General features: G+C 43.8%; 3 protein-coding genes across 11 annotated transcripts in view; 2 read left to right on the top strand and 1 right to left on the bottom strand.

Moving 5' to 3' along the window:
• ACSM5 (acyl-CoA synthetase medium chain family member 5) overlaps positions 1 to 8,602 on the top strand; it is a 31,770-nt gene extending 23,168 nt beyond the window's left edge. The window contains 5 exon segments of the mRNA XM_003930153.4: positions 3,878 to 4,005; positions 4,093 to 4,192; positions 7,058 to 7,177; positions 7,598 to 7,613; positions 7,616 to 8,602. Coding sequence (XP_003930202.2) covers positions 3,878 to 4,005; positions 4,093 to 4,192; positions 7,058 to 7,177; positions 7,598 to 7,613; positions 7,616 to 7,653 — 402 coding nt within the window. The 3' untranslated portion in view covers positions 7,654 to 8,602.
• Positions 1 to 27,092, bottom strand: part of PDILT (protein disulfide isomerase like, testis expressed) — a 158,120-nt gene that overhangs the window by 80,183 nt on the left and 50,845 nt on the right. For 5 of the 7 annotated variants that reach the window (XM_074381965.1, XM_074381964.1, XM_074381959.1 and 2 more), the window contains 3 exons: positions 16,689 to 16,808; positions 10,898 to 11,018; positions 4,766 to 4,875 (listed from right to left, as the gene is read on the bottom strand). The gene's annotated coding sequence lies outside the window, so the exon portion shown is untranslated. Of the gene's footprint in view, positions 1 to 4,765; positions 4,876 to 10,897; positions 11,019 to 16,688; positions 16,809 to 19,092; positions 21,963 to 27,092 lie in introns of those variants that run through there. The other 2 variants (XM_039478479.2, XM_074381962.1) reach the window with 2 other exon arrangements.
• LOC101048755 (acyl-coenzyme A synthetase ACSM2A, mitochondrial) overlaps positions 22,024 to 27,092 on the top strand; it is a 38,653-nt gene continuing 33,584 nt past the window's right edge. For all 3 annotated transcript variants that reach the window (XM_010340752.3, XM_003930151.4, XM_074381972.1), the window contains exon 1: positions 22,024 to 22,183. The gene's annotated coding sequence lies outside the window, so the exon portion shown is untranslated. The remainder of the gene's footprint in view (positions 22,184 to 27,092) is intronic.

Genomic DNA, 27,092 nt, shown 5'->3' with positions numbered 1-27,092 from the left:
CAGTACCCGGCCCAGCTCATTCTTAATTAAGAGAAAAAATATTAAATCTCTTTGTGAGAATCATGAAACATGTGAAGATTATTATAGAGAATGTCAGACCAAAATTGTTCTGTGATTGATGGGTGATCATCAGAATTTATAAGCTAGGCTCATTCTTCCTCCACAATAAACATAAACATTTCAAATTCACATCGGTCATTCCCATTTATCTGAAATTGCACATGTCAGTTAAATGAATATGCCCATGTCAACTTTATGTCCCATATAAGCAATGTGCTTATTTTCCTGGGGCAACAAACTGTCAAATGCACAAACATTTGTTATAGTGCTGGCTGTTTATAACAGAAAAAAGGTGAAGGGACTATCTAAATTTCTAATACCAGAAATTAGTCATGTAAAGGATTATATTACAGCATTGTGAACAAAAGCAAAAAAAAAAAAAAAAAGAGAGAGAGAGAGAAAGAAAAGAAAAAGAAGAGAGAAAAAACTTTAAAAATGAACAAAAATTTCTAATATCAGGAATTTGTTCAAATACATAATATCACCACCACAGAGAAATATTATGCAACTATTTAATATAATTTTTTTTTTTGGAGGCAGGGTCTCATTCTGTCACCAAGGCTGAAGAGCAGTGGCACAATCATGGCACACCGCAGCCTCAACTTCCTGGGCTGAGGTGATCCTCCCACCTCAGCCTCCCAAGTAGCTGGGACTACAGGCACACGCCACCATACCCAGCTAATATATATATATATATATATATATATATATATATATATATATATGTAAAGATGGGATTTCACCATGTTGCCCAGGCTATTCTTGAATTCCTGGGCTCAAGTGATCCACCTGCCTCAGCCTCCCAAAATGCTAGGATTACAGGCATGAGCCACCATGCCTAGCCTATGGGAGTTCTTAATATATTCTTGATATTGGTCCTTTGTTTGTCATAATAGTTGTTAACATCTTCTCCCCAGGTTGTAGCTTATCTTTTCGCTCTCTTTTACCTTCTTTTTGTTGAACAGAAGCATTCATTTCCATGTCATCAAATTAATAAGTTTTTAAATTTTATGGATAATGCTTTTTGTGTCTTATGAAATCATTTTCAACTTTGGGGTAGAAAATACACATATTCACTTACAGTTTCTTCTAATAGTTTTAAAGTTCTGCTTTTGACATTAAAGTTTATAATCCTTGGGAGGCCAAGGTGGGTGGATCGCAAGGTCAGGAGATTAAAACCATCCTGGCTAATGTGGCTCACACTGTCTCTACTAAAAATACAAAAAAATTAGCGAGGCGTGGTAGTAGCCACCTGTAGTCCCAGCTACTGGGAAGGCTGAGGCAGGAGGAATCACTTCAACCCAGGAGGCGGAGGTTGCAGTGAGCCAAGATCATGCCTTTGCAATCCATCCTGGCAAAGGAGCGAGACTCTGTCTCAAAAAAAAAAAAAGTTTATAATCCATCTCTGGTTGATATGTGCATGAAATGAGATAGGAATCTATTTTGTTTTTTTCTACATGAAAAATCATTTTGTTGAATAAATCCTCCTCTTCCCAGTTATCTGTCATGCTAATTTTGTCAGATATAAAAGTTTGATATGGGCTAGGTGTGGTGGCTCACGCCTGTAATCCCAGCACTTTGGGAGGCCAAGGTGGGTGGATCGCCTGAGGTCAGGAGTTCAAGACTAGCCTGACCAATATGGTGAAACCCCTTCTCTACTAAAAATGCAAAAATTAGCTGGGTGTAGTGGTGGGCACCTGCAGTCCCAGCTACTCAGGAGGCTGAGACAGGAGAATTGCTTGAACCTGGGAGACAGAGTTTGCAGTGAGGCGAGACCACACCACTGCACTCTAGCCTGGGCAACAGAGCAGGACTCCATCTCAAATACATACATAAATAAATAAATAAATAAAAAGTTTGATATAGTCATAGATAGATTTTGGCACTTTCTGGTATTCCTCGATCACTTGCTGTGTACCTGTACTGATACCATAAAGCCTTATCCACAAAAGCATTACCATAAGTCTTCATATGTAGACTTCTTCTATTCAACTTACGTAGAAGGGTTTTACCTATTCTTAGCCCTTTGCTCATTCATTTACATTTTAGAATCAACTTGTCGAGTTCCATGAAAAATATTTGCTAGTATTTTGATTAGAACTGTATTGTCTATAAAACAAATTAAGGATAATTGACATCTCTATTAATTATTTTTTGTTTTGTTTTGTTGTTTTGTTTTGAGACAGAGTCTCTGTCACTTAGGCTGGAGTGTAGTGGGGTGATCTTGGCTCACTGCAGCCTCCGCCTCCTGGGTTCAAGCGATTCTCCTGCCTCAGCCTCCCAAGTAGCTGGAATTACAGGCACCCACCACCACAGCCAGCTCATTTTTGTATTTTTAGTAGACGGGGTTTCTCCATGTTGGCCAGGCTGGTCTTCACCTCCTGACCTTGTGATTCATCCTCCTCGGCCTCCCAAAGTGCTGGAATTACAGGTGTTAGCCACCACGTCCAGCCAGTTAAGCCTTTCTTTCATTTTATTTATATCTTCTTTAATGTGTAGACTTTTAAGTTTCTGTAAACACACCTTAGAGATTGTGTGTTAGATATATTTGTAGGTATTGGTAGCTTATATTTTTTCTTTTTTCTCAGAATGTACTTGTTGAATTGTGATATAATTTGCATACAATAAAATTCACCCATGTTAAGTGTGCATGTCAATGACTTTTAACACATGTATGCCCCCATGTAATCGCCACCACAGTCAAATATGGAACATTTTTCAGTCCCAAATGCTCCCTCATTCTCCTTGACAGGCAACCCTCTCCACTCCAGACCCCAGCAATTGATAAATTATTTGTTGTCATTACAAATTTGATATTTTTGAAAAAGAACTTCATATAAATGGAATCACAAACTATTCAGATTTGTCCAGGTTCTTTTACTCAGCATGATGTTTCTGCAAGTCATCTGTGTGGTTGCATGTATTAGTACATTTTTTAATTGCTGAATATTAGCTTTTCTTTAAAACTTTGAAAATCAGAGTTCGATTGTTTTTCTCTTTACTCTTGCCCCACACTAATAGGCTTTTTGATGAGCCCTTCTCTCTCTCTCTCCCTTCCTTCCTTCCTCCCCTCCCCCCCTTCCCTCTTCTCTTCTCTTCTCTTCTCTTCTCTTCTCTTCTCTCTCCTCTCTCTTCTCTTCTCTCTTCTTTTTTTCCAACATGGAGTCTCGCCCTGTTACCCAGGCTGCAGTGTAGTGGGGTGATCTTGGCTCACTGCAACCTCCACCTCCTGGGTTCAAGCAATTCTCCTGATTCAGCCTCCCTAGTAGTTGGGATTACAGATGTGTGCCACCAACGCCCAGCTAATTTTTTAATCTTTAGTAGAGACAGGTTTTCACTATGTTGGCCAGGCTGGTCTCAAACTCCTGACCTCAAATGATCCACCCACCTCAGTGTCCCACAGTGCTGAGATTATAGGCATGAACCACCACGCCCAGCCTAGCCCTTCACTTTCTACCCTCAGTGATTCCTGAGGCAATGAGTATTCGTGTGTTCTTTTGTCCTAAAAAACACAGTCAGTGGCCCTGTGTCCACTCTTCTGCTTTCAACTATGCTTTCTAGACCCCCTTCTAAAAATGTGGTGAGTGGCTGCCTTTAACCATTTGCTGGCAGCTTGATTCCAATCAAAAGAGGAAAACTCCACAACCAAACGGCCATAGCTCCCTGACCAGTGGGGAACTCTGGCCAGCCTGGACTTTAGGAACTGCTGAACTTTCTGTTGAGCGGTCGCCAGTTTCTGACAGGGGGTTGCTGGGGCAGTAGCTGGACTTAGTGGCTGTTCCCAGAGGGTCCTTCACAGGCTTTCTTTGTCTTTCAGGATAATCCTGAGAAGACCGCTGCATCAGAACAGGGGGACTTTTACATCACAGGGGACCGAGCTCGCATGGACAAGGATGGCTACTTTTGGTTCATGGGAAGAAATGATGATGTGATTAATTCTTCAAGGTCAAGCTGTCTACATGTCCTTTCTCCCTTTGAAACTTCATGGGGGTTGAGGGAAGCCCACTTGAAGAGTTTGTTTTTCCCTTCCAGCTACCGGATTGGGCCCGTTGAAGTAGAAAGTGCCCTGGCAGAGCATCCTGCTGTCCTGGAGTCGGCTGTGGTCAGCAGCCCAGATCCCATCAGGGGAGAGGTAACCAGTGCAGCCAAAAACACAGCCTTCTGCATCTGTACCCATCAGCACCCATCAGAATAAGTCAGAAGGCTCAGATTGTCCTGTATTTCACCTCCATCCATGTGCCACAGAGTTGAAATGCCACCATCAGACACACATTACCTTCATGACTTTAGAGATACAGTTACACTCTAGAGGGACACAATGGGAAAACGCCAATGCTTTGCTTTTAAGTGCACACAACTGGGTCCAAAAGAGGCTGGCTATAGGGCAGGAGGTCTTAGGGGGAGGTGCAGGCTCTGTCATCCATCCTGTCTAATAAAAAGTCGTTTTCTATTTACAGATGAGGATACAGTGAGCACACCAGACATGGTTGCTAATGGCTCTAACTTGAGAGGGATAGAATATATACCCCAAATGATCTTGGTATATCAGAAAGATGGGCCAAATTTAATCAGCTGGGCTTACACAGGGGAAATCTTTCTGTGGGTCCCAGAGGAATACATAGTATGGGAGAGATCAGCTTACAGGCAGACATAGGTACATTTTACTGGCTGTATATCCAACATAATCCTGAAGCACAACAGTTACCTTTGAAAGTTAGTGCAACATCAACCTGCATTCTCAGAAGCATCAGGACCACAGGAGAGATTCTCAAAGTCTGGTTCTTGGACTGCTTGCAACTGTAACATCGGAGATTCCTGTTTAAAATACAAATTTGTAGACCTAAAGTCAGACTTACGGAATCATAATGACTGGGAATGCAGCCCAGAGAATCTGCATTTTAGCCAGCCACTCCTGGCCAAGTGATTCCCCAATAAAATCTGAGGCGGTTAATATAGAATAAGGGAGGTGTGGAGTCCCATCAATGTGCTGAATCAATCACACCTGAAAAGTATGCCTAGTTCAGCATGATATGAGTTAACTGGGACTGTGACAAACATCTGTGTGCTCAAAGTTAATCCATGTATAGTGCTTAGAACTGAGTCTGCTGAGTAGAAGGTGCCCAACAAATGTTTAGTAGTCATAGAAGTAAGAGGAAGCTCTTCCAGAAGCATATCTGTTTGAACATGAAATGGTAGTGCTCTTTCATGCCTGTAGGAAGTATGCAAGGACAGTGGCCTACCCCTTAATAGAATATTGGTTTATTTGTTTTTTGTTTTCTTTTTCTCCTTTTTTTTTTTTTTTTTAAGACAGTCTTTCTCTGTCTCCAGGCTGGAGTGCAGTTGCAACCTCTTCCTCCTGGGTTCAAGTGATTCTCCTGCCTCAGCCTCCTGAGTAGCTGGGATTACAGGTGCATACCACCATGCCTGACTAATTTTTGTATTTTTAGTAGAGATGCGGTTTCACCATGTTGGCAAGGATGGTCTTGATCTCCTGATCTCATGATCCACCCGCCTCAGCTTCCAAAGTGCTGGGATTGCAGGTGTGAGCCACCGTGCCCAGATAGAATATTGCTGACAGATATGAATGCTGGAATGGATAAACATCCAAGTGATCTTCTATTCCTAACAGAAATCATGTTCTGTTTGCTGTGCTTGAGTCTGGGACACTTCCTTCCATTGCCACACATGAAGGCAATGTGTGTCTGATGGTGGCATTTCAAATTCATGGCACATGGATGGAGGTGAAATACAGGACGATCTGAGTCTTCCTCTTTGTCCTGTAGGCATAAGACAGCCTGGACTAAGATATGGGCAGAGAGACCTAAGGTGCAGAATGTCCCTTGGGATGTCTGGAACAGAAGTGGTGACATTCAGTGTCAGCTGATTGCAAATGTTCATCCATGTAGAACACCAAAGACCTAGCTCCCCTTGAAAGTGACCGCATTATCCTCAATCTCTTCTATTCAAACCCATGCCTATCTACCTTTCTTGTTAGGAAAATCTGGAAGTAAATGGCCATAAGAGTTTATGAACCTCTTTTCTCCAAAATATTTGCATCTTAAGAGAAGCAATGTTGGCTTCAAATGGTGTAATTCCAAGTATGGGGAGTAATCTGAGAAATAGGGGCCAGGCACGGTGGCTCACACCTGTAATCCCAGCACTTTGGGAGGCCGAGGCAGGTGGATCACAAGGTCAAGAGATTGAGACCATCCTGGTCAACATGGTGAAACCCTGTCCCTACTAAAAAAATACAAAAATTAGCTGGGCATGGTGGCACATGCCTGTAGTCCCAGCTACTCAGGAGGCTGAGGCAGAAGAATTGTTTGAACCCGGGAGGCGGAGGTTGCAGTGAGCTGAGATCATGGCACTGCACTCCAGCCTGGCACCTGGCGACAGAACTAGACTGTCTCAAAAAAAAAAGAAAGAAAGAAAAGAAAAAGAGAAAAGAGCCGGGCGCGGTGGCTCAAGCCTGTAATCCCAGCACTTTGGGAGGCTGAGGCGGGTGGATCACAAGGTCAAGAGATCGAGACCATCCTGGTCAACATGGTGAAACCCCGTCTCTACTAAAAATACAAAAAATTAGCTGGGCATGGTGGCGCGTGCCTGTAATCCCAGCTACTCAGGAGGCTGAGGCAGGAGAATTGCCTGAACCCAGGAGGCGGAGGCTGCGGTGAGCCGAGATCGTGCCATTGCACTCCAGCCTGGGTAACAAGAGCGAAACTCCGTCTCAAAAAAAAAAAAAAAAAAGAAAAGAAAAAGAGAAAAGAGAAATAGGTAGGAGTTTGAGGTCATCCCACAAAGGTTAACGCTCCTAATAGTTGCACCTGGAAAGGCCTGCAACAGAACAACTGTTGTTTGTGTCAATGGCTGTGCCCCAAAAACTGGTAGAACAATGATGATCCAAAGGTAAATGTGGGCACTTATTCAAGGCTCACTTAAGGAGAAAAGAGTTTTTATACAAGGCCTGATCTTTTCTGGGTATTTTGTTTTCCTGCAGGTGGTAAAGGCATTTGTAGTCCTTACTCCAGCCTACTCCTCTCACGACCCAGAGGCACTAACACGAGAACTCCAGGAGCATGTGAAAAGGGTGACTGCTCCATACAAATACCCCAGGAAGGTAAACATCCAGGTTTCTGGTAAGCTGGGAATCAGATGGGCACACTCTGCTTGGGCTCCCATTTAGGGCCAGGCCCTGTGCCAGGCACTGGGGATTTGGAGAGGTAACCTTGGCTACTGCTTTATGTTTTCTCTGTTTTCCTCCACTTGGGTTCTACCCAAAGAACATTTTGTTCTGGTTCTAAGAACAGCCTGATCCCTAACCCATAAATCAGATATAAGGGGTGGTGCTTATATTCTGTCCAAACAATCCTGTGCTCCAGGCTCCAGCTGTTTTGCTCCTGGCCATCTGGGGAGAAACCGTGAATCAAGGATGCTTTCCAAGGACAGACAGTAATAGCTTTTTCAAAACAAAAATCTTGTTGAGAAATAATGATTTCCAAGTGTTTTTGGTTTTGTTTGTTTTGTGTTTGGTCGCTAGGTGGCCTTTGTTTCAGAACTGCCAAAGACGGTTTCTGGAAAGATCCAAAGGAGTAAATTGCGAAGTCAGGAGTGGGGGAAATGAGGTGCAGCCCCAGGAAGGCCCCGTAGACCTCTGAAAGCTCCACCTGGAACTAATGGATCACTGGTCAGCCCCCAGGGGGAGCATCATCTCTTCAACCCTGAAGATGTTAAAGGCCTGCAGCTTCCAAATGGGCATCCCCAGGATCACTAGGCAATGCTGGAAAGGGCAAAAGAACATCACTGGCCCCGACCACAGATGTGCTGCCCCGCCTAGCAAATGCTCAATGGCTTCACTTCTCCCTCTGTCTGGGGGCAGGCTCAGCATCTGCCCACTGGTCTCACTTACTAAGAGCTTCCGGATTTCCCTCCATAGGACAGGTTACTGTAATCTTGGGGCACTTGTGGTATCATTCTCTGCCAGTGGGAATGTAAAGGCTTCATCCTTGGTATGCAACCATTTGGTAAAAGTATGCAGGACCATAAAATTAGCAATATCCTTTAGCTAAAAAATTCTACCTTTGGGAGTCACCACAAAAGAAAAAAATCAAAATGCAGAAAATGTATGGCATACTAAGAAAATCACATAGCATTCTTTAAAAAAGAAAAGAAAAAAATTAACATCCAAACAACAAAGAGATTAACAAAATTAACAAAATTGTAACAGATTAATTCAATAACATATTATGTGGCCATTAAAATACTTAAGAGCAGTTTAGTATGTCTTGGGAAAAGTGTAAGCTATATTATTTTTACAAATCAGAATTAAAGTATGTGCATACTAGAGAATCCCAACTCTGAAAAATAAAGGGAAAACTGTAGTTAATTGTAATTTTCTTTCCTGGAGATTGAGGAGGGAAGGAGAGAAAATAATAGAAAATACTGGATGGTAATTTTTCTTCCTTTTCCCACTACATTTCTGTATTTTCCAAGTTTTTGTACTAAGCATTTGCAACTATTTTAATTAAAAAGTTATTTTAAAGGAACCACATTCTGCTTCATGTCTAGTTCTTCCTCCACATATTCATGCATTATCCCCAAAGTCTGCTGTATTATGTCTGTATTAGTTAGCGTTCTCCAGAGGAAGAGAAGCAATAGGACATATACAGACACAGGAGAGGGGATTTACGATGGGAATTGGCTCACTGGAGTTTGGAGGCCGAGAAGTTCCACAATCTGCCATCTGCATGCTGGAGACCCAGAAATGCCCATGATATGATTCCATTTGAGTCCAGAGGCCTGAGAACCAGGAGAGCCAATGGTGTAACTCCCTGTCTGAGTGCAAAGGCTCGAGAACCAGGAGCTTCACTGTCTGAGGACAAGAAAATGCAGATGTTCCAGCCCGAAATGAAGGAGCAAATCTGTCTTTTCTCCTTTTTCTCCTTTTCATGTGCTAATGGATTAGATGATGGCTGCCCACGGGGTGAGGGCATATCTTCTTAGTCTCTGACTCAATCTCTAATATCACCTGGAAACACCTCCCAGAGACACACAGAAGTAATGTTCACAGCTCTCTGGGGAGTCTTAACCCAGTCAAATTGACACCTAACATTAACCATCACAATGTCTTATCCAGGAGGGGCATAAGGACCTGAATCCACGGCCCAGGCCTGCAAACAGAAAAGGGTGGCTCTGGGAGCAACCCTGGAGGAAAAGCCGCAGATGGAAACTGAAGAAATCCCAGTGCTGCTGACCCCACCCCCAACACCTCCATTACCATCCAGGGAAAATTCATTGAGCACCTACTCAGTACTAGGCTCTTAGACTACAGTGATACACCAGAGCCATCCTAGTCCCTACCTATGTGAATTTTCTAGGGCTGCCATAACCAAGTACAACAGACCGGGTCATTTAAACAACAGAAATTACTGTCCTCACTGTTCTGGAGACTGGAGGTCTAGGATCAGGGGTTGGCAGGGTCAGTTTCATTCTGAGGATGTCTACTTGGTTTGTAGATGGCTGTCTTCTCCCTTTGTCTTCACATGGTCTTTCTTCTGTGCCTGTATGTCCGGGGACTAATTGCCTCTTTTTCTAAGGATGCTTATCATGTCAGATTGGATTAGGGTCTGCCCTCATAACTTCACTTTAACTTAATCACCTCTTTAAAAACCTTGTCTCCAAAGACAGTCACAATCTGAGGTACTGGGAGGAACTGGGGTATTTGGGGTTAGGACTTCAACATAAGAATTTGGGAGAACAGATTGCAGTACAAACCCTTGTGGAGTTTAGTAGGAAGATCATTATTATTTATTGCAGATTAATGCAAATAAATGTACAACTGTGGTAAATACCATGAAGAAAAGAATATATTTAAGACAGACTCAGGGGATTGATCAAGACTCAGGGGACTAAGAGTATCAGGGAGGCTTCTACAAGAAAGTCCTGGCCGGGTGCAGTAGTTCACACCTGTAATACCAGCACTTTGGGAGGCCAAGGCAGGTGGATCACCTGAGGTCAGGAGTTAGAGACCAGCCCGGCCAACGTGGCAAAACCTCGTCTCTCCTATAAACACAAAAATCAGCCAGGTGTGATGGCATGCGCCTGTAATACCAGCTGCTCGGGAGGCTGAGCCAAGAGAATTGCTTGAACCCAGGAGGCAGAGGTTGCAGTAAGCTGATATCACGCCACTGCATTCCAGCCTAGGCGACAGAGTGAGACTCTGTCTCAAAAAACAAAAAGAAGAAGAAAGTCCCTGGTAAACTGAGACTATAGGAAGAGTGGAGGCACACTAACTAAAGAGATGGAACAAGCTATCTGGACAGAGGATACAGCATGTGGAAAGGCCTTGAGTTGGGAAAGACCAATTTGGGTTTCTAAGAACAGCTCCTGCAAAGCACTAGCTTTGTCCAGGTGCAGTTCTAGATGTCTCCACTCTCAACCATCCTGTGGGTAGGTACTGATAAAATCCCCATTTTACAGATAGAACAGAGAGGAGAAGCCACTTGCTATAGTTTACACAGCTAGTATCTCACAGAGCTAGAATTCAAACCCAGGTGGTGCTGCTCTGGCAGCCACAGGCTTCACCTCTCAGCACTGATTCAAGACAACCCTGGTTTAGGCGTGTTGTCTTCCTTCTGTGACTGCCAGGGAGCTGCTGAAAGTTTACTGCAGAGAAGAGATCCTCCTAAGAGATCAGGTCGGGGACAGGGGTTCATGCCTGTAACCTTGGGATGCCAAGGTAGGTGGGCAGATTGCTTGAGCCCAGAAGTTGAGACCAGCCTGGGCAACACAGTGAGATCCCATTTTTACAAAAAAATTAGGTTGGCATAGTGGTGAGTACCTGTAGTAGTCCCAGATACTTGGGAGGTTGAGGTGGGAGGGCCAATTGAGCCCAAGAGGCAGAGGTCACAGTGAGCTGTGATCACACTAATGCACTCCAGCCTGGGAGACAGAGGGAGACCCTGTGTCAAAAAAAAAAAAAAAAAGACTCATTAGTCCTTTACCAAAAACAGCTTCTTAAAGTGATGTGTGTGTGTGTGTGTGTGTGTGTGTGTGTGTGTGTGTGTTTTAATGCCATTTGTCCTCATGGCATTCCTGGGCTGGGCAAACAGTTTAATTTAAAGGTGGGAATCCAGAGAACTGTGGTAATTTGGTGATTTGTCCAAGATCCTACAGCCTCAATATCATCCCTGCTCTTGGGCTGGGGGATTGGAGAACACATGAGCCTGAAGATCCCCCAACATGTCAGGAGCCAGAGCTTTCTCTCCTACATCTCTGTTTCCTGAAATCCAGGGGCTTAGATGAAAATGATGCCTGGGGGAACTGGCACCTGCACCATTGTGTCACTCTGGTTAGATTGCTGAGTAGCCTCTAGGCTCTCTACCCTTCCCCCTGAGCCAGCACAGTCTGCTCTTCTCCAGCTATAGCCATAGCTCCCCATCCAGGGCCTTGGTTCACATTTCAATCAGTACAAGCCCCAGACAGTGAAACCCAATCCCCATTTCCCTTAGACTCCCACTGATACACCTGGCTCCCCAGCCAATCTTCCTGCAGTCACCTCTGCCCAGCTCAGCTTCGGCAGGAAAAAGCCAACACTCTCAGGTGCAGCTGTACCAGAGGAAATCACAACCATCCACAGAGCCCACATTTTTCCTCCAGCACTCCCAGCCCCAGAATCACTGATCATAACAGCGGCACCAACCACTGCTACTGTGACAGGCCAGGTCTCACTAATGTAGACCTCCATAACAATTGCTTCAGTACTGACTGAGTGGCTAAGTTAAATAATAAAAGCTAAAAAAGCCAGTGCCCTTATACAAAGGCCGAAATGTAACAAAAGCCCACAAAGAATTTTTCCTAGGCCTTTCCTGAAACTTAAAGCATGACAAAATAACAAAGGAATTTTTTTTTTTTTTTTTTTTTTTTTTTTTTTTTTTTTATGAGATGGAGTTTCTCTCTTGTTACCCAGGCTGGAGTGTGATGGCGCGATCTCGGCTCACTGCAACCTCCGCCTCCTGGGTTCAGGCAATTCTCCTGCCTCAGCCTCTTGAGTAGCTGGGATTACAGGCACGCGCCACCATGCCCAGCTAATTTTTTGTATTTTTAGTAGAGACGGGGTTTCACCATGTTGACCAGGATGGTCTCAATCTCTCAACCTCGTGATCCACCCGCCTCGGCCTCCCAAAGTGCTGGGATTACAGGCTTGAGCCACCGCGCCCGGCCAATAACAAAGGAATTCTTAGCAGGACCCATTTATGGTTAAGTTTTACTGGGGGTCTAAAGAAACTCCTCAGGCTTCCACAAATAAGTTTATTTGGGGATCTGAAGGAACTCTCCAAACCTCTGTGATTTAGCAGGAGACAAGATAAGAGTAATCACCCCAGCACCTGGACCCACTAAGTAAATTTACTGAGGCTCCAGAAGAAGGTCTTCAGGACTCAGACCTCAGCTATAGATTAAAAGAAATTAATCACTTATGTATTTAAGTGAATTCACACTTACACATAGCCATGTAGCTTAGAAAGTATATTAGCTCTGGAAAACTTTGTGATTTTGAGTTGGTCTGGTGATAATTTCCAGGCCTTCTCTCTGTAACCAGCTGCAGAAATAAAAACTCTCTTTCTCCTCAGTTCATCTGCATCTCGTTGTTGGGCCATTAGAAATAGCAGCCCAACCCTCAGTTTGGTCCAGAGCACTATCATCATCACTTTATGGAAAATACATTCTATGCCACGCATTGTGCTAAAGTTTTGGCAGAAATCTAACTCATATTCTCCACCTTTACTTTCGCCCTGCTCTCATGCATGTAGCCCTATCCACATACTATTTCCACTCTAATTAAACTCACTTTTTAAAAAAAGTCTTCACCTTATGCAATATAATATTCCTAAAAGGACAAGTCTGTAGGCCAAGTGCAGTGGCTCACACCTGTAATCTCAGCACTTTGGGAGGCCGAGGCAGGTCGATAACCTGATGTTAGGAGATCAAGACCTGCCTGGTCAACATGGCAAAATCCTGCCTCTACTGAAAATATAATATTATCCAGGCATGGTAGTGCATGCCTGTATTCCCAGCTACTTGGAAGGCTGAGGCAAGAGAATTGCCTGAACCTGGGAGGCAGAGGTTGTAGTGAGCTGAGATGGTGCCATTGCAGTCCGGCCTGGCTGACAAGAAGGAAACTTTGTCTCAAAAAAAAGACAAGTCTGGAATTATTTTCTTAATGCATATCCATATAACCATGAACATGAAAACTGCTTGTCTAAAACCACCTTGCAAAACCTATTTTGGAGAAAACTGATCTAAACCAATATGCATCTATCTCTGTGAGCAGAGGGATGACTTTGAATAGAACGGGAGGCAGGTTGTCCTAAGCAGTTTTCAGCTGGAGTTTTCCTTTTGGCCTAGTGATTTTGGGGGCCCAAGATATTTTCCTTTCACAGGGGGAAACACCAGTATTCCCTTTTCAATGCAAGATATAGACTCTAGAGTCACACTGATGCTTGAATATCAGCTCCTGCACTTCCTATCTGTGCAGCACTGAGCATGATATTCAACAGGGGCGATGTACATCTACTGATTGGGTTGTTCTGAGAATCAAATGGGTTTATATTTCTTTCTTCTTTTCTTCTTTTTTTTTTTTTTTTTTTTTTTTTTGAGGCAGAGTTTTGCTCTTGTTGCCCAGGCTGGGGTACAATGGCGTGATCTCGGCTCACCACAACCTCTGCCTCCCGGGTTCAAGTGATTCTCCTGCCTCAGCCTTCCAAGTAGCTGGAATCACAAGCGTGGGTTGCCACGCCCAGTTAATTTTGTATTTTTAGGAGAGACAGGGTTTCTCCATGTTGGCCAGGTTGGTCTGGAACTCCTGACCTCAGGTGATCAGCACTTTGGGAGGTAATCCCAGCTCTCCCAAAGTGCTGTGAGTGCTGGGATTACAGGCATGAGCCACCGTGCCCAGCCATGAGTTTGTATTTCTAAAGTGTACAGATAAGTGCCCAGAGCTGTTAGTTATTAGTACAAGTTATTTTCTTCAAATACCTGCCCACCAGTGCTGCAGTGGAGCGCAGCCCCTCAGCCTTTCCTAAAAGACAAACAATTCTGCCTTTGCAAAAATCCTAACTGAGGAAATTATGACAGTGAAAGAGATCAGATCTAACTGACCCCATCTTCCTTCTAATCTCTAAGCTGCCTTCGTTCATTCCTTGGCATAGGCCAAATTAGCCTTGGGAAGTAATTTCGTTTATAGTTTAAACTCTGAAACAAAATTGATAATAACGCTTTCCCCTAAAACCCCTTCTTGCCTGGGGAACAGTCTCCCTTTGTGGGACTAACACATTAGCTACAAGATTAGAAATTACACAGTTTGAGGCCAAGCAGCCTCTGGTTTCAAGAGTCTGAACCTCCCCAAATTGCTCCTGGGAATAACATCACTGTTGCAAAACCTTAGATCAGTGCTTGAGATATTTTGCATTCCGATGCAGCAGATGATACCAACCAGACTGATAACCTGGCTCACCCAGTTTTGCAATCCCACCCAGCAGCAGATGTCAGCAAGATGAACTCACTTTGACCTTCTATGATTTCTTCTTCATCCTGACCAACCAGCACTCCCCACTTTCAGAGCCCTTACCCGCCAAATTATCCTTAAAACCTCTGATTCCCAAATGCTTGGAGAAATTGATTTGAGTAATAGCAAAACTCTGGTCTCCCGCATAGCTGGCTCTGTGTGAATTATTCTTTTGGCATTGCAATTCCCCTGTCTGGATAAATCGGCTCTGCCTAGTCAGTAGGCAATGTGAGCCCATTGGATGGTTACGATTCCCTTCCATCAAGCCCACCTGCTGGCTTTTTCAGTAGCGTTTTGTCATACACAGTCTGGAGGTGGGTGAAGCTCCAAAGTCAAGTTGGGATTACTTCTGAGTATGTCATGTGGCACTCTCTCATTAAACTGCAGTTATCTGTTACCCTGGTCTCCCCTTGGAGCTTCAGCCAAGATTCTGAGACAACAGAGGAAGTCCTATTTAACATTCTCTTTCATGGGTGTCATAGATCATTGCTATTGCTTATTGTTTTATGTTTGTTTTGCCTGTCTTTCCTAGTAGACGGTGGACTCTTCTAAATCATGGGCTAGATCATAGTCTTGTCTGTCATCCCAACGCCCATATTGGGACCGCTGCCTAGTAGGCATCAGTAAATAGTCATTGAATGGATGAATGAATGAATGAATGAATGAAAAATACAATAATAATTGAGAGGAACAGGGAGCTGAGGAGGTGTCCAGCACAAATTACACCTGAAGACGGTTCACCTCTTTTTCCTCTCCAGATGAATGTATCTGTTTCTTTTCTTGAATGCTAAAAAATTCCTAATAGAAATCTAACAGTCTTACTTTGTAGACAGGCAGGTGACTTTCCCTCTCTAGGCCTCTTTTTCCACGTCTCTGTATTTTTTCCACATCTCTATACTTTTGCACAAATGTAATTTAAAAAATTAAGAGTATGTCAGACAGTGTCAGTGCTAAGGAGGAAAATAAAGTACAAGCGGTGAATAGGAGGGTGGTGCAGGATTTTAAATAGTGTAGCCAGGAAAGGATTTGTGAAGATGATGTTTGAGCAAACTGAAAGGTGAGGGAGCAAGTTGTGCAGATGTGGCAGTCAGGGAGGACACTGTCCCAGAGACAGAGGGAAGGTTCAAAGGCCCTGAGACAGAAAAAATCACCTGGTAATCCCCATTTTACAGAAGAGAAATCTGAGGCTCAGAAAGGTGGAGTCAGTTGCCCAAACTTGCCCAGCTGTTTTCAGAGCTGCTGCAGAGATGGGATCTGAATGCCAGGCCTGTCAACACCAAAACCTGCAGTTGTTTCTCAGTTTCCCATATTTTTCAATTCAGACACTGAGGATGCAGGTGTTGGGGCATCAGCAGAGTGGTTAAGAGTTAGGCATGATGTGAAACAGGCCTGAGTTCAAGTCTTGTGGTGCCAGTTGCCTCCTTGGGCAGCTGACTTAAACTGTCTGAGCCTCAGTTTCCACATGCTGAAATGGGGATGATAATAGAGAACTGCTAGAGGTGGTTAAATGAAACACCTGCATAGTTTATGGCACACTAAATGCGTGCGCGCGTGCGCGCGCGAGAGAGAGAGAGAGAGAGAGAGAGAGAGAGAGAGAGATGGAGTTTCACTCTTGTTGCCCAGACTGGAGTGCAATGGCACGATCTTTGCTCCCTGCAACCTCCGCCTCCTGGGTTCAAGTGATTCTCCCGCTCAGCTTCATGAGTAGCTGGGATTACAGGCACCCACCACCAAGCCCAGCTAATTTTTGTATTTTTAAAGTAGAGATGGGGTTTCACCACCCTGGCCAGGCTGGTCTGGAATTCCTGATCTTGTGATCCACCTTCCTCAGCCTCCCAAAGTCCTGGGATTACAGGCATGAGCCACTGTGCCTGACCAATAAATGTTATTCCTACTTGCTATTACTCGGTTCACAAACCCATTTTCAGTAGGGGACATTAAGATCTCCCATCCCAGACGACTGGTGAGTTTCCCACCTTCATGCAAGTGGTTTCTGGGTGAGTTGCCTCACAAAAGCTGCCATTAACCATAGAGATAGCAGTTTCTTTCCAAAGCTCTAATTATGTACCTGGTATGTCTCATGTGCCTTGGCTCTTCAAACTGCAGTGAACAAACTTCAAGGAAGAGAAAAAAAATGAGACTCCAGAGAGTTGAAACCACAGCCACTTGTCAGATGCAGCCTCCAACTCTAAAAGTGAGAAGAAGAGGCACAGTTATCTCCTGAAGCACACGGTTGCTTTGAAACAGGTTTTTTAGATCAAACATAAGGCTTTGCAGAAATCTAGCACTTTGCCTTGTTCTCCACCTCTAAGAGTCTTAAGGGTGCAGCAACACACTCCTCTGGCATCAGGACAAGTGAAAAGCCTCCAGGATTGTCTTACCCAGGCTGTACTGTAACCCTACCAGATAGATGCTATTTTTATCCCCATTTTGTACAGGAAGAAACTGAGACACAGCAAGTGAGTGTGTGTGTTCATTTGGTAAGTGGTACAGCAAAGATTTTAAATGAGTCTTCTGATGCAATTCTCAGGGATTGTCTCTTGCCCCAGGCTGCCTTCAAAACCTTGGATCCATCCAGCTGGGCCACCAAAGACTTCCTATGACAATCAGAGGTGGAGTGTGATAAAGAAAATCTGTTTTTCCCAGAGTGGTTCTGATTCCTCACTCAAAACCTCCTGTCCTGGGAAATTTTGAGCCCCCACCATGGAGTTCTGCTCCCAGAGTTTCTCCAGCAACTCCAGCACTTTTCCTATTTTCCCCAAACACTGAGTCTTCACTGTGGGTCAGATTCTAGGGACACAGAGGCACCCAGTTGATTGTGCACAGCCTCCAAAAGTGACCATTTCAAATTCTTTTCTTTTAAAATGGCTCTTTGCAGAAACATGGTGTTCTCTATGAGGACACTGGACTTTGAAGTCATATCTGAGTCCTCCTGTAGCACTTACCAGCTGTGGGAGCTTAGCTAAGTTGCTTGTCCTCTCTGAGCCTCAATTTACTTATCTATAAAATGGGGCTCTGGATACCTCTCCTGCATAGTTCCTGTTAAGATTACATGTGAGCATAACTATTCAACACTGAAGACATAGCTAGCTGTTATCCTTTTTAAAAAGTCATCAGGAAAATTTTGATTTTCCACCTCACAGATTTCCCACTGGAATATGCTATCCTGAAATGTGTCTAAAGGACAAAATTTGAAAAACAGAAAGAAAGAAAAAGAAACTCAGCGAAGTCCAGCATCATGACTTGGCAGTGTCCCCAGTGGCCAGGTCCAAAGGACCACCCAGGGAGGTGTTTTCAGACCATGGCAAATAGTGTGAGTGCTATTTAGGACTTACACACAGACACATGCACACACGCACAAATACAAATACAGACACACATACATCTGCAATTTCACTGCCACACATAGACACACATTCAAGCACACACTAATATCTAGTCACACTTCTAGCCCCCCCACACTCACACACATGAATACACACTTAACACTTACAGTGCCAAACTCACACAGATACATAGACGTACACTAAACTACAGAGCTACATACACACGACAGTCACAAACATAATCACATACACATTTGTACACATACATTCACACACATCCACATCTACTAACACACATGCATGCAAGTATACATAAACACCTGTACACCTGCTCACATAGCACTATACACACTTGCACACAAATACACATACACAGTCTCACACACACCCATGTACTGACGCAATCATAGACACACATGTGCACAAACACATGCACAATCTCACACACGTCTTCACACACAGAACCACACACACACATATAACGGCTATACATACATCCCACACAGTCACATTTGCACACATAAAAACATACATACACACACTTAGGCTATCTCAATACACAGCTATGCACTTCACACAGGCACACACATTGTTATAACAACATGTTTTCTTTTCTTTACAGCCCTTATTTATTCATTCAGCTATTTACTGAGTACTTACTGTGTGCTAGCTACTGTTAAAAGTCCTTGAGCTAACTCACTGAACAAAATGGGCAAAAGAAAAAACATCTGGCTTCATGAAGCTTAGATTCTAACGGAAGGAGAGAGAGGCAAAAATAGTAAGTAGATAGCTTAGCAGGTAGTGAGTACTAGGGAAAATAGTGCCTAGTAATGAGGAGGAGGAGGAGGAGGAAAAACCAACTTGGAGGTGGGTTGCCATTTTAAGAAGGTGGTCAAGGTGAACTTCATTTAGAAGCTGACAAAAATATTTAGCAAAGAAAATAAAGCAGGAGAGGGAGTTATACATGCAGATATCTGTGAAAAATCAGTCTCACAAGAGGAAACCGCAAGTGCAGATACTCTAAGGCAGAGGTGTGCCTTCAAGGAACAGGAAGAAAGCCAGCCTAACTGATATGCAGTGAATAAGAGGTAAAGGAACAGGACATAAAACCGGAGATGAAAATAGTGAGTAAAGATCATACAGCACCTTGAATAATGAAGTAAAAACTCTGATGTTAGTTTTTCAGGACACTGAGATTCACTGGTGGGTTCTGAGCAGAGGTGTGACATGATCTGACATCTGACTTCCCCTTCACAGTATTTAAAATGAAAGTAATCATTTTACATGTTATTCTCTGTCTCATTTCTGAACAGGAATGAATCTGGCATGGTCATTAGCTGGGCATGGCAGCGTGCACCTGTAGTCCCAGCTACTTGGGAGGCTGAGGCAGGAAAATTGCTTGAACCTTAGAGGCAGAGGTTGCAGTGAGCTGAGATCATGCCACTGCCCTCCCTCCAGCCTGGGCGACAAAGCGAGACTCTGTCTCTGAGAAAAGAAAAAAAAGTTTTGATTGGCTACTTTTGATTACACTCTAAAAGGAGAGTTTAATATCCTGTTAAAAGGAGACAGTCACAAAGGCACAAAGGTCTCTAACTTCACGCTGTTTAGTTCAGGTTTGATGAAAGACGAGTCTAGTTAATGTAAAACATCTCAACACAAAGGTCAGAAAGCAACAGTCATGCACCAGAGTTAGGGGAACTTGTGTTACATAAGTCAACTTGCAGGGCTTAAATTTTCCCTTTTGTATGATAAATCTGGAAGGTCCTAAATTTTATTCTATTTTATTTATTTGTTTGTTTATTTAGTTATGTATATATGTATTATTTATTTGTTGGTTTGTTTAATTGAGATGGGGTTTCCTTATTGTTGCCCAGGCTGGAGTGCAATGGTGCGATCTTGGCTCACTGCAACCTCCACCTCCCGGGTTCAAGTGATTCTCCTGCCTCAGCCTCCCAGGTAGCCGGAATTACAGGCATGTGCCACCATACCTGGCTAATTTTTTGTATTTTTAGTAAAGATGAAGTTTCTCCATGTTGGTCAGGCTAGTCCTAAACTCCTGACCTCAGGTTATCTGCCTGCCTCGGCCTCTCAAAGTGCTGGGATTACAGACATGAGCCACTGCCCCGGCCCTAATTTTTATTTTATTTTTACAATGCTGATAGAAATGTAGACAGTACAGGCCATGCTGAAAAGTCATAGAAATGGGAACTGGGGCAAAGTTGATCCGTGCTACTCTGTAGCAAAGAGCTCAGGTGCACTGTGTTCATGCCCTAAGGCTTTGTGGAAAGCTGAACTAAGAGTGATGACTTATAATATATGGTAGAAGAGATATCTAAGCAGCAAAGTGTTCAAGAAGTGTTCATGGTTGTTTTTAACAGCTTATGCTAAATCTTGATAGTAAAGGAATGACCTAAAGTCTGCATTTATAATTAAAGGGGAAGAAGAGCATTAAAATTTGGAAAATTCTTCGCCTAGACATATTGGTAGAGAAGAAAAGAGAATTTTCAGGAGAGGAGTCCAAGAATGTGTCAGAACAAAATTTGCTAAAGCATGACTAAAAGAGGGCCTGGTGCTAATAAGATAATAGAAAGAAAGTTCCAAAGGTATGTTAAAAACCTTTGATGTTGCTCCTCCCATCACAGGCCCAGAGACCAAAAAAGACAGAATGGTTTTATTCTACTGCTTCCTTGCACCACCTCAGGATGCTGCTCCCTGAATCCAGGCTGCTCCAGACTAACCATGCCTCAAATGACCCCCAAGCACTGCTCAAGCAACTGCTCTAGAGAATGCAAGCCATGAACTTTGGCAGTGTTGACATGGTTTTCATTCTGCAGGCACCCAGAATGTAGGAGCCATAGATGCTTGGTGGCTTCCCTAACTTTCAAAGGATGTATTGGAAAGTCTGGATGCACGGGCACAAAATATGGGGCTAGATCCTGCCTCATGAAGCCATGGAAGTGGGGCCACCTTCAAGACACAGAACTGTAGGATCACCAATTTACAAATCCAGCCTGAGAGAGCTGAAGCATGGGCTGAGACCAGCTTTAAGACAATGTTGGCCAGGCATGGTGTCTCATACCTGTAATCTTTAGGAGGCCAAGATGAGATGATCACTTAAGTTCAGGAGTTTGAGACCAGCCTGGACAACATAGTGAGATCCAGTCTCTACAAAACGTTAAAAATTTAGCTGGGCATAATGGCATGTGCCTTTAATCCCAGATGCTCAGGAAGCTGAGGTGGGATGGTTGCTTCAGCTTGATAGTTGGAGGCTGCAAAAGCTGTGATCACACTACTGCACTCCAGCCTGGGCAACAGAGAAATGCTGTTTCAAAATAAAACAAATATAAAGAGACATAAAGAGTTGTTTTTGCCTGTTGAGTTTTGGACTTAGCACAACGTTGGGTTGGAACAGGGAATAGAATGCATCAGACTCTCAACATAGCCTGAAGGTGGATCTGATGGCTTTTTCACATCCATATATGAAAGAAAAAAGTGAGGGAAGTCTCCAAGATTTGATGTTGGAAGAACTTGAAGAATAGGAGTGTCATTTGCTGAGATGGATAAAACCACACCTGGAATGGGAGAGGACAGGGAAGGATAAGATCAACAAAGTATGTTTGAACAAAGTATGTTTGAGATCCCTGTTAAACATCCAGGTGAAGTCAAGCAGATGAGGACACAGGAGAGAAATCCAGGCTGGAGACATACATGTGGGGGCCATTGGCAAGCCACATGGTATCCAAGCTATGACAGTTGTTGAGATAATGTACAGAGTGAACATGGATAAAGATGAGGAGGGATAAGCAAAAGAGATGGAAAACAAGGGGAAAACCAGGCAAAAGTGGTATGCTGGGACCAAGCAAAGCAAAGAATTAAAAGAGCATTCATCAAGCTTATGTGAGCTCCATTGCTCTTTGTTTGGCTGAAGCAATAATTTTCTGTTATTCCTGGGCATAAAACTGCCTCATGCCCCTTGGACTGAAAGTGCAAATCGAGTTGGCCTCAAATTCTCTAATGTTGTAAAGCCAATAAACTTGGCTAGGAAGATTGATGTTACCCTTTGTAAGCCTCCAAAGTTACCCACTGTCAATAATTAGCTGATTCTGATTGGGGATTCTGAAGCTGTCTGTCTGAGTTATATGCTCTCTTCCAAGGCTCGAGGAATTCTGGAGCTGCTGGCTGGAGAGGAGGGTGGATCAAGCTCTTCCTAGAAAGACATCCTGAGAGGAACTGGCCGGTAAGGACTGTTTCAAGGAATGGGCTGATGGGTCATAATCCATGATAACCTCACTAATTTTTCAGTAATGGCTAGTGAGAAGAGCAAAAATCCCCATAGAAAAGCAGAAATTCCTAGGGGCCGTGAAAGAGAGTACGTGTCAAGTCTTAGTGAGGAGGCAACACTAGGCAGAGGAAAAGGCACCTTTATCACAGTAATAGGGATGGATGTGGGCAGCTAGAAAAAGGTGGCCACAGGGGGCTGGGAGTTGGGTGGTAGTCAGAGAAGGATGCATCTTAGAGGTGAGGCCAGAAGAATGAGGAAGAGCCTATTATGGAAAAAGAGAGCAACCAGCAGGTACAAAAGCCATGTGTAGTTCTGCTTAGGAGTTGATATGGAAATCTTCAATTCTTTTTTTTTTTTTTTTTTTTTTTTGAGACGGAGTTTCACTCTTGTTACCCAGGCTGGAGTGCAATGGCGCGATCTCGGCTCACCGCAACCTCCGCCTCCTGGGCTCAGGCAATTCTCCTGCCTCAGCCTCCCGAGTAGCTGGGATTACGGGCACGTGCCACCACGCCCAGCTAATTTTTTGTATTTTTAGTAGAGACGGGGGTTTCACCTTGTTGACCAGGATGGTCTCGATCTCTCGACCTCTTGATCCACCCACCTTGGCCTCCCAAAGTGCTGGGATTACAGGCTTGAGCCACCGCGCCCGGCCGGAAATCTTCAATTCTTATTCTATTCTATAAAAAAGTAGGAGACAGAAGTATCAGATACATTGATGGTTAATACTGAGTGTCAATTTGATTAAATTGAAGGATACAAAGTTTTTTTTTTTTTTTTTTTTTTGAGACAGAGTTTCGCTCTTGTTACCCAGGCTGGAGTGCAATGGCGCGATCTCGGCTCACCGCAACCTCCGCCTCCTGGGTTCAGGCAGTTCTCCTGCCTCAGCCTCCTGAGTAGCTGGGATTACAGGCATGTGCCACCATACCCAGCTAATTTTTTGGATTTTTAGTAGAGACGGGGTTTCACCATGTTGACCAGGATGGTCTCGATCTCTTGACCTTGTGATCCACCCGCCTCAGCCTCCCAAAGTGCTGGGATTACAGGCTTGAGCCACCGCGCCCGGCGGATACAAAGTATTGATTGAATTGAAGGATACAAAGCATTGATCCTCCGTGTGTCTGTGAGAGTGTTGCCAAAAGTGATTAGCATTTGAGTCAGTGGATTGGGAAAGGCAGACCCACCCTTAATCTGGGTGGGTACCATCTAATCAGCTGCTAGCAAGGCTAGAATATAAGCAGGTAGAAAAATGTGAAGAAAGACTGGCATAGCCTTCCAGCCTATATCTTTCTCCCATGCTGGATGCTTCCTGTCCTAAAACACTGGACTCCAAGTTCTTCCATTTTGGAAGTGAGACTGGCTTTCCTTGCTCCTCAGCTTGCAGACAGCCTATTGTGGGACCTTGTGGGACTTTGCAATTATGTGAGTTAATATTTAATAAACTCATATATGTATATATATGAGTTTATATATTACATAGATATATAGATATATATATTATAAAAGGTATCTGTATTATTTGGGGTTCCTTAGAGGAACAGAACTAATGGATATATATATATATACACATATATATATATATACATATATACACATATATATATATATATATATATATATATATATATATATATGAAATACATGGATCTGGATCCAAGACGGCCGTTTAGGAACAGCTAGGGTTTGCAGCTCCCAGTGAAAGCGCAGAGGGTGAGTGGACGCCGCATTTCCAGATGGATTTTTATTGCACACAGACCAGGAGATTCCCAGGCGGAGGAGCCCCACAGGTCACCAGCATGACTGTTTTGGCCAGTGGCCATTTCTGTCCCCGTGGCTGTTTTGGCCTGTGCGGCTGCTTTGCGGCGCCCCAGCACAGCAGTTCTCCATACAAAATACACTGGTCCCCGTGCCCTTTTGGCTGGCGATTGGAGCCCTGGGAAGGCGCAGTCGCCCATTCATCTGACTAAAGGGGGGTCTGAGGCAGGGAGCCAGGCCAGGAGATTCCCAGGCAAAAACAAACAAACAAACAAAAAGGCCCCACGAATCTCAGCACCACTGTTTCAGCCAGCGCAGTGAGTCACGGCAGGGGAAATCACATAGACCCTGGCGCCTTTTCAACAGGCGACTGGAACACCTGGGAGAGAGTCGACCATTTAACTGGAGAGCAAAAGGCTCTGAGGCAGGGAGCCAGGTGATCAGGCTCGGCTGGTCCCACCCCCACAGAAGAACAGCAATCGGAAACTCTTTGGATTGAGAGTTTCACAGCAAGCACAGCTGAACCCGGGACGGTCCAGCTCTGTGGTGAAGGGGCATCCGCCATTGCCAAGGCAGCCCGCCATTGCCAAGGCAACCTGCCATTACAGCGAGAGTCCGCCATTACAGAGGCAGGCCACCAATGCTGATACAGTTCTAAGTACACCAATATAAACAGGACTGCAGGGAAGTTCACATGACAGCCGGGCGGAGCCCACAGCAGCTCAGCAAAGCCTTCACCATGATCAAGTAGGATTCATCCCAGGGATGCAAGCCTGGTTCAACATACGCAAGTCCACAAACGTAATTCACCACATAAACAGAACCAAAGACAAAAACCACATGATTATCTCAATTGATGCAGAGAAGGCCTTTGACAAAATTCAACAGCACTTTATACTAAAAACCCTCAATTGGGTTTTGATGGAACTAGGTATTGATGGAACGTATCTCAAAATAATAAAAGCTATTTATGACAAACCAACAGCCAATATCATACTGAATGGGCAAAAACTGGAAGCTTTCCCTTTGAAATCTGGCATTAGACAAAAATGCCTTCTCTCACCACTCCTATTCAATATAATACTGGAAGTTCTAGCCAGAGCAATCAGGCAAGAAAAAGAAATAAAGGTCATTCAAATAGGAAAGGAGGAAGTCAAATTGTCTCTATTTGCAGATGACATGATTGTATATCTAGAAGACCCCATCATCTCAGCCCAAAGTCTCCTGAAACTGATAAGCAACTTCAGCAAAGTCTCAGGATACAAAATCAATGTGCAAAAATCACAAGTATTCCTATACACCACTAACAGACTTAAAGAGAGCCAAATCAAGAATGAACTGCCATTCACACTTGCCACAAAGAGAATAAAATACCTAGGAATACAGCTAACAAGGGACGTAGAGGACCTCTTCAAGGAGAACTACAAACCACTATTCAACAAAATCAGAGAGGACACAAACAGATGGAGAAACATTCTATGTTCATGGTTAGGAAGAATCAATATCGTGAAAATGGCCATATTGCCCAAAGTAATTTACAGATTCAACGCTACCACATCAAGCTACCAATGACCTTCACAGAACTGGAAAAAAAACACCTTAAACTTCATATGGAACCAAAAGAAAGCCCCATAGCCAAGTCAATTCTAAGCAAAAAGAACAAAGTGGGAGGCATCACACTACCAGACTTCAAACTATACTACAAGGCCACAGTAATCAAAACATCATGGTACTGGTACCAAAACAGAGATATAGACCAACAGAACAGAACAGAGGTCTCAGAAGCAACACAACACATCTACAACCATCCAATCTTTGACAAACCTGACAAAAACAAGCAATGGGGAAAGGATTCCCTGTTTAATAAATGATGTTGGGAAAACTGGCTAGCCATGTGCAGAAAGCAGAAACTGGACCCCTTCCTGACACCTTACACTAAAATTAACTCCAGATGGATTAAAGACTTAAACATAAGACCTAACACCATAAAAACCCTAGAATAAAATCGTTTTTTTTTTTTTTTTTTTTTTTTTTTGAGACAGAGTTTCGCTCTTGTTACCCAGGCTGGAGTGCAATGGCGCGATCTCGGCTCACCGCAACCTCCGCCTCCTGGGTTCAGGCAATTCTCCTGCCTCAGCCTCCTGAGTAGCTGGGATTACAGGCACGTGCCACCATGCCCAGCTAATTTTTTGTATTTTTAGTAGAGACGGGGTTTCACCATGTTGACCAGGATGGTCTCGATCTCTCGACCTCGTGATCCACCCGCCTCGGCCTCCCAAAGTGCTGGGATTACAGGCTTGAGCCACCGCGCCCAGCCACCCTAGAAGAAAATCTAAGCAAAACCATTCAGGACATAGGCGTAGGCAAGGACTTCATGACCAAAACACCAAAAGCATTGGCAACAAAAGCCAAAATAGACAAATGAGATCTAATCAAACTCCACAGCTTCTGCAAAGCAAACGAAACAGTCATTAGAGTGAATCGGCAACCAACAGAATGGGAAAAAATTTTTGCAGTTTACCCATCTGACAAAGGGCTGATATCCAGAATTTACAAAGAACTAAAACAGATTTACAAGAAAAAAAACAAACAAGCCCATTCAAAAGTGGGCAAAGGATATGAACAGACACTTTAACAAAAGAAGACATATATGAGGCCAACAAACATATGAAAAAATGCTCATCATCACTGGTCATTAAAGAAATGCAAATCAACGCTACATTGAGATACCATCTCACGCCAGTTAGAATTGTGATCATTAAAAAATCTGGAGACAACAGATGCTGGAGAGGATGTGGAGAAATAGGAACACTTTTACCCAGTTGGTGGGAGTGTAAATTAGTTCAACCATTGTGGAAGACAGTGTGGCGATTCCTCGGGGACCTAGAAATAGAAATTCCATTTAACCCAGAAATCTCATTACTGGGTATATATCGAAAGGATTATAAATCGTTCTACTATAAGGACACATGCACACGAATGTTCATTGCAGCACAGTTTACAATAGCAAAGACTTGGAACCAACCCAAATGCCCATCGATGATGGACTGGACAGGGAAAATGTGACACATATACACCATGGAATATTACGCAGCCACCAAAAACGATGAGT

This window comes from Saimiri boliviensis, chromosome 12 (genome assembly GCF_048565385.1).
Source record: "Saimiri boliviensis isolate mSaiBol1 chromosome 12, mSaiBol1.pri, whole genome shotgun sequence".
In the NCBI taxonomy this organism is placed as follows: Eukaryota; Metazoa; Chordata; class Mammalia; order Primates; family Cebidae; genus Saimiri; species Saimiri boliviensis.
Note: the sequence above shows the minus strand (reverse complement) of the source record. Positions and strands in the feature narration are given on the sequence as shown.